At 37.4% G+C, this 7,913-nt stretch overlaps 1 protein-coding gene across 1 annotated transcript; it reads left to right on the plus strand.

Annotated features, from left to right (window-relative positions):
- Positions 1-2,460: 2,460 nt before the first annotated feature.
- LOC120334228 (uncharacterized) lies at positions 2,461-7,356 on the plus strand. Its single transcript, XM_039401696.2, has 5 exons — positions 2,461-4,998; positions 5,330-5,361; positions 5,571-5,741; positions 6,234-6,390; positions 6,671-7,356. Exons 1-5 carry the CDS (start codon positions 2,512-2,514, stop codon positions 6,734-6,736), a joined length of 2,913 nt encoding a protein of 970 aa, XP_039257630.2. The 5' UTR covers positions 2,461-2,511; the 3' UTR covers positions 6,737-7,356.
- Positions 7,357-7,913: the final 557 nt, after the last annotated feature.

Here is a 7,913-nt window from a genome sequence, read left to right on the forward strand (position 1 = left end):
GAAAAAGTGCAATAGATATAGTACTTTGTGTAAAATAGGTGTTCTCTTCGCGGCCCCTAGAATTCGTTTCGCGGCCCCTAGTTTGGGAAGCCCTGTCCTAGATCGTTTTTTATTAAGTTTTTGTTGTTGTTCTTGTTTGTATTTTCTTTGGTATGAAAAAACTCCCTCTCTCTCAAACTGCCGGACCAATGTCTTTGGAATTTTTAGTGGTGGAGTGTATGAGATTCGTTATTTGTGTACAATGGCGGCACAAAAATTAAATTTGCACACGATGCGGCGGTTTCGCTCTCGCGTCAGGCGAAGTCGCAGTAAGTCCCGTTACAAAATTCTTCTCATCGATTTGTTTAACGTTAGTATGGTCTGAGCGTTGACGTAATTGAAACATGACGTCATAATAGCCTTTTAAAGTTCTGAACATGGTCCAGCAACAATCGACACACTGACTCTGTCACATTTTTAACAGTCGGATGTGTTTGAGGTTTCGAGTCGCGTGTTTTTGTATTGCGATTTGCAGGGGCGCCCGATAATACTTCATATTATATATGGTTCATGGACCTATTTTTACCTTGCGGTATTAAATAAAAATGAGCACATATTGTATTGTGCGTTTACAGATTGTGAATGACATTTTCAGGACTGAAAACTTTGATACGACCTGTGCGACGTGTAAAGTGAACATTTGGAGATCAATCCCAGGGTGTAATGTTAAGGTAATTCAATTCAAATCATCGCTTCATGTTCCCATCAAATAGAAACTCAAAAAAAATCCGATTAGTTTTAATAGGAATGAAAAAAATAAGATGCAGTTTAAAACGTCAGCCACGTTTGTTATAATCATTTTGTCAACTAAATGATAGTGATTAAATTGTCATGATACATGGGGCGTAATTACAAAACATTCTAACAGGTTCAATTGGAAATAAAGCTGGGGAACCTTGCGTGTAAATCTCCAAAGTGGCGCTTAGAGGAATAATTGTACAGTTTACCAAAACATGGGCCACGTGACTGTACAAATCAAGTTTTCCAAATATAAAACATGTAAAATTATACAGAAATTAGAAGACCTTTAAAAAGTAATGTTATCAAATCTGATATGCAGAATTCGACTGCATAAAAATAGTGCAAATAAGTTGGATTACGTGATCGAATTCTATATCACGAGGATCAAAGTCGTATCATACGTGACCAATAGATAGAGTTGAAAAACGAAAATAAAAAAGATTTTTATCAAAACCCCTCCACACGCGAGTGTTTGAGTGCGATGTCTCGGTTTTACCGCATTGTAATAATAATTAAATAACGGAAAACCTTTATTGTTCACATTTCTATTTCAATGGAGCTCTCCAACGTGAAAATGAATTTGCATATAATTTATACTAAAAAAAATTTTACGTTTTATTTCACATTTTTGCAAATGACGTTAATCAGCGAAATAAAATTGTTTGAAAATACTCATTTTGTTAATTTACCGGATATAAATATATATAATCTACAGTAGTAATTTAAGGCAAAATAAATTTTTATTTCTTTTATTCTAAATACAGATTTATTTTTTCGCCCCTCATTTTTCCCCGTGAGTGGACAGATACGGTTTTTTAAGGGAATTCAATTGAAATATATGAGTTTGATATCTTCCTTGAAACGTGTGGCCCAAAGGCAGATAGCAACAACCTAAACCAGGTTCAAGTCGTCGTACATTAGTGCCAGGTAAAGCCACGACTGTAACTTCTCGGTCATAGCTTTACTTTATGACATTATAAATAAAATGCAGAAATTAAAATTACATAAAAAAACAATATCTTGAAAAATTTAATTTTAAATTCATTCTATAGAATGGTAAACTAAGTTTTACTTTTTCTTAAAACACCTAAAACATAATGGCGCAGTGCTTTAGAGGTAGTTTGACGGGGTAGTCAGTCTTGTTCATTACATGAAAAAGTGATGAACACATAGCATGAACCAAATATACTAAAGTTCGAAGATTGCAAAGTTTGGCAACTATTTCGAAGTAAAATATCAGAGTTAGTTTTCTCAAGTTACAAGATACATTCATTATGTGTTCTAATACAACAGCGCACTAATTATTGTTTAACTTTAAGGTAATGCAACTCCGTATCGGGAACCGGATTATTTTTTCGCTTATCCATTCTTGAGACCGCGTTCTGTTTATTGTTAAGTCATATTATTAGTTGATTTTAAATGCCGAGGGCACAGTGCGATTTTAATAATTGCTATTCATGAGAAAATCAGCAGTATCCAGTAGTATTTTATAGTTATAGTTATTTTGGCCAACAAATCGTTAGTCTATAAATTTGCACGGAAATAATGAGTTCAATTTTTTTCGTTGAAATGGAGTTGAGAAAAAAGAGATGAAAAAAAAGAAAGTTAATCGATAGAGATCGTGAAAATATTACGTATCATGAACGGACTCTTGTTATATAATGCCACGATGTTCTCGTAATTCTGCATTCTGTTGTTAGTCGCTGGTCTTGACCAGCCGATTTCGGCAAGATGAAGTTAGCACTTGCATTTCTTGTCGCATATTCTGTTGTAACAGTTGTGTCAGCATATAACCCATTTGAATTATCGGATTCATTAAGTGCCAATGGTGATAATGATGAATTTAATGATTTATTAACAAACTACGATAAGAACAAAAACAAGGACAAAGATAAAAACAAGGATAAAGACAAAAACAAAGACAAGGACAAAAATAAAGACAAGGACAAAAACAAAGACAAGGACAAAAACAAAGACAAGGACAAGAACAAGGACAAGGACAAAAATAAAGACAAGGACAAGAACAAAGACAAGGACAAGAACAAGGACAAAGACAAAAATAAAGACAAGGACAAGAACAAAGACAAGGACAAAAACAAAGACAAGGACAAAAACAAAGACAAGGACAAGAACAAGGACAAGGACAAAAATAAAGACAAGGACAAGAACAAAGACAAGGACAAAAACAAAGACAAGGACAAGAACAAGGACAAAGACAAAAACAAGGATAAAGACAAAAACAAGGACAAAGACAAGAACAAAGACAAGGACAAAAACAAAGACAAGGACAAGAACAAGGACAAAGACAAAAACAAAGACAAAAACAAGGACAAAGACAAGAACAAAGACAAGGACAAGAACAAAGATAAAGACAAAAATAAAGACAAAAACAAAGGCGATCCTGGTCCTCCCGGGAGCAAAGGCAACCCTGGAGATGATGGTCCCCCAGGAAGCAAGGGCGATCCTGGAGATCCTGGAATCAAGGGCGATACTGGAAGCAAGGGTGATCCTGGAGATACTGTAAGCAAGGGGGATCCTGGAAATCCTGGAAGCAAGGGCGATACTGGAGATACTGGAAGCAAGGGCGATACTGGAGGAGATGGTCCTCCCGGAAGCAAGGGCGATACTGGAGGAGATGGTCCTCCCGGAATCAAGGGCGATACTGGAGATAATGGTCCTCCCGGAGACAAAGGCGACCAGGGAGATAAAGGAGAACCTGGTAACCCGGGAGGAGTGAAAGGCGACAAGGGAGATTCAGGAAGTAAAGGAGACTCAGGCTCCCCAGGAAGTGACGGTAATGATGGCTCGTCAGGAGGACCTGGGCCTAAAGGAGATACAGGAAATCCAGGTCCACCGGGAGCTCCCGGAATTCCGGGAAAGGATGGAGAACCTGGAGGTAAAGGATCTAGTAGCGGCAAAAAAAACAAGCTTTTACAGACATTGGCACTTTTCTCTATATTAGGAAAACGACCGAGCAATAGAAATGTTGGAGGTCGAAGACCACCTCCTAATCGAGCGGTTCACAGTCATGGCGGCTTACCACCACATAGCCACGGGCCAGGAAACACAATGTCTGGAAATGCTGGATACCATGTGCACTCTCCTCCAAATTCTGGCACGACAACATACACACGGCCTCAAATAAACCAACACAATCATGGACAGGGCGGAGATGTAAGAAATCCTATTGGCTATGTCAAACCTCACATGCACACAAGTAATGGAGCTATTATTGGAGACGTTCCAGCACATTCTCACCGACAGTCTCCGGCCGGTATAGGTTTGCATTCCCACGGTCCGAACGGATATGTTGAACCTCAAAATAGTGCAACCAACCATAGGCACGATCCCGTTAGTGGTCTTCCCGATCGATCTTACGGTGTCCAGCCTCACACTCACACTCAAACAAGAAGACCTCAGCTGCAATTAGAAACACACCAGCACGCACCAGATGGACGTGTGATTGGAAATCAAATCCCTCATTTTCATTTCTCTCCAGGTGGCAGAGTCTCTTCCGGAAACGTCCCGGATCATACCCATACCCAAACAAGCAATATCCCTCCTCGGCAAAGACCAGTTGGATCCCACGTTCACAATTCTCAAGGAAATGCAATTGGAAATGAGTCACCACATACACATGGAGTTTCTGGGGATATCAGTAGCGGATATAACGTTCCTCCTCACACTCATCAAAGGCAAGTAGCGTCTAACGGCATACATACCCATGGAACAGACGGTAGAGTTTTCGGGAATTCTGGTGTTTCTCAGCATATCCATAACAATGACGGGAGTATAACATCACTATCGTCAGGACAAATAAATTATCACACCCACAATTCAGTTGTTCGAACGATTGTGGAGCAACATGCACACATTGGCGGCCAGGCAACAAATGGCGTCGAAAGTCATAATCACAATGCAGATGGTAGTGTGGTGGAACCACACGTAGCCCAACACAGGCATGTACACGGTTCGAGTGGAACGGCATACAGTGATGGTCAATCGGGGACTGTTGGAGGTCATATGCACATTTCGGGTGGAACAACATACAGTGGTAGTCAATCGGGGACTGTTGGAGGTCATATGTACAGTTCGAGTGTAACGACATACAATGGTGGTCAATACGGATCTTCTCCCGGAACAACCCATTCCGGGAGTCACGCGTATAATCACGGAGGAAGTTCACACTACGGAAATAGCTGCCAAAAACACGTTTCGGTGGGTAGATTAAATTTCTAACGCTTAAACTAATTTTAATCGATTACACTTCGTTTGTTCTTATATATGAATAGCAAACACGACACCAATACCATACAATACCAAAATTTGAACGTACAAACACACATTTAAAGTGGAATACTTTATCAATATCTACTGACTTCTACACAAAATATAGATCGATATCTAAAAATTTGTAAAATGGAATCACTTGAACAATCGTTACTTCCTCAATATTAAAAAGGCGATCAAAAATTTTTGCTTGTATTAAACCGAAAATATTTAAAGTGATAACGTAATCATTTTCTTCATATTATCTTTTTTTATTCAGCTTGGGCTTCAAGAATGCAGAACTGATCCAAAGTAAGTCTCATTTTGTATAAAGTCTCATTTTTTGGGTAATGCTTTTGGAACTTTTATTTCAAAAAACAGTTGGATAGAAGCATAATTATTTAATTATAACAATATACTTAACAATTGATAACTTTGAAGTTTAAAAAACACTTCGTGCTATTTATCTACAATAGTATTCACAAAAATGTTTTATCAAATCAAAACCACTTTCCCAACAGTTCTGCGCATTTATTACGCAAATGTCTGTCGTCTCTGCCATACGGTCAAATTGAAGATCTATGCAAAACCAAAACGGACATTTGTCAAGTGACCATAAGTGTTGGATCGAACACTCAACACAGCAACGTGAAACTCTCTCATCCTATTTATCTTAGAGGAGAGCAATGCGAGTAAGTACCTAAATTATATAGAAAAAATAATTGTACTGTAATATATTTTGTAACTGGTCCATTTTTCTGTCCTATTTTATCCCGTAACTTTCTTTACGGTAGCAATGAAAAATACTCGTTTATAATATATTTGCTTTGGCGCATTCTGCTAGCCCAGTCACTATACCGATTAGAAAAAATGGATTTTAGAATAATCTGTTTTAGAACGAACACATTAGATTAGTGCGGCGCTAAATCAAGCATAGGTAAAGAGCATAAGTTACAATATCGCCGTGACCCATCTGACGAATCTTTGTAGCATAATTGTTTGATTACAACAAAAATATAGAAAGTTTCCAGCATTACTGTGTCATTTTGTAGTGGTGGAGTAGTTGACGCAATGCTAAATTAGAGGCCAGGAGGTAAGCTTTCTATTATGATAGTTTTGCTTTCAAACAACACAAATGGTTGATACATATACACATGCTATAATGAATACAAATTCGTTTTCAGAGGCCGCGACGGACATCCTTGTGGGACGACTGCAGGAAGCTACTTCGATCCTTCTTACGCTTCTTCATGTAGATGTCGCACAAAGATTTGTGAATCAGTCGTAGATACGTGTTACGTCTATGGTGGAAAATTATATTCATCAAAAGCTAGAGTTAAAGTAAGTGTATTATTGTTACCCATTGTGTGATAATAATGTGCTTTTAATGTTTGTGTTTTTCACAATAAATGCATAATTCGTATAATATAGAGAAGTCGTAATAGCGCAGATTGTGCAGGGCCGTCGACTCACCCGGGCAGTAATAAATTGATGACGATGTCGTAATAAATAACGATTTTTTTATTGTTACTCATAATTATTTATTCTTAGATTGTAATCGTCAACTTTATGACGTCACTTATGTAATCGCCTTGTGAAAACTTTAAATTTTTTTTTACAGCGCCCGTGTGGTTGTGAATGTTATCAGGAATACACACATGTCCAGACGAAGACCCCGACAAAATAGTCAACCTGTAGGAGAGACATGAAAAGTTTTGACGTTTCTACTGAAATAGACTAACATTGTGGATTGTTCGATTATTTCAAAACATAGTAAATCTGAGAGGGAATTTAAAAACTATAATATATATGTTCTGCTCTATGACTGATTTCAATTCGTAAGCATGAATTGTAAAAGTGGATTTCAGCAAGAATGCTTTCCCGCTTGGCACATGTTTAATGCGGTACATTATTTAGCTTAAATTATATTAAAAGTTGGCACATACTTGACTGAGAAGGAATGGACTCTAAGGTTTACTGTGTTATTTTTTTCATATAGCGCTTTTATGTGGTGAATGTTATTAAAACTGGTTCTAGATTTTATTAATTAATATTCTGTTTATGACGTCACTAAATTGCGACATTTAAAGTCTCTTGGCCAGGTCAGAAAACTTACATTCGATAAATGAATAAAAAATGTAACAGAAAATTTTATATTGGTGTTATGTGTTTAAATTTTTTGGTCGTGGATGATAAATCATCAAATTATTCGTTAAAATTTTCTAAACAATAGCGAATTTGTGAAGAATATATGTAATAGTGTTAAAAGGCCTTACTTACTTGAATAAAGTTCGTTCTCTTCGTCAAGTCCAGAAAATGTTGCGTTTTAGGAGATAAGTAGGTAGATAGAATACGACGTTCGAGCGTACCAGATCACGTCACGTTAGCGCAGGGGTTCCCAACCTTTTTATCTTAATTTCCCACTTCCGATTTAGGCTGAGTTACTATTTCCCACTAAATATTGACTCCCTTAAAAAGAATAAGTTTTTCATCAATAATAATGGGTAAGACTTCCAGTAATAAAAGCTTGCACAATTGGTGTAAAAGTTAAAACCCCGATGAAACATTCATTTCGCCCTCTAGCATCCAAAGATAGTGACGATCCGTGTAAAAAAAGTGTTATTCACCGAATAGAACAATTCAACACATACGATTACAAAGGACGCATCAAAGTTTACATTGTGCCGTCAATATCAGTTTTGCTTTTTTTATATGATAGACCGGATGTCTGAATCTATTTTGACCCGTTCATCTTTGACGTCGCTGACTCACTCAGCAAAATATCAGAACACTCCACCAGACAAAGTTTCATCAATGTCTCACCGATGTTATGGGACTTTTTAGTCCTTGCTATTCCTAGGACA

The sequence above is a fragment of the Styela clava genome, chromosome 15, assembly GCF_964204865.1.
Source record: "Styela clava chromosome 15, kaStyClav1.hap1.2, whole genome shotgun sequence".
Lineage (NCBI taxonomy): Eukaryota > Metazoa > Chordata > Ascidiacea > Stolidobranchia > Styelidae > Styela > Styela clava.

Excerpts from the sequence above, each read along its gene's own strand:
- LOC120334228 (XM_039401696.2), top strand. The coding sequence starts at position 2,512 with ATGAAGTTAGCACTTGCATTTCTTGTCGCATATTCTGTTGTAACAGTT. Across the intron at positions 5,742-6,233 it reads CTTAGAGGAGAGCAATGCGA|AGGCCGCGACGGACATCCTT; the intron begins GTAAGTACCTAA and ends ATTCGTTTTCAG. Across the intron at positions 6,391-6,670 it reads CATCAAAAGCTAGAGTTAAA|CGCCCGTGTGGTTGTGAATG; the intron begins GTAAGTGTATTA and ends TTTTTTTTACAG.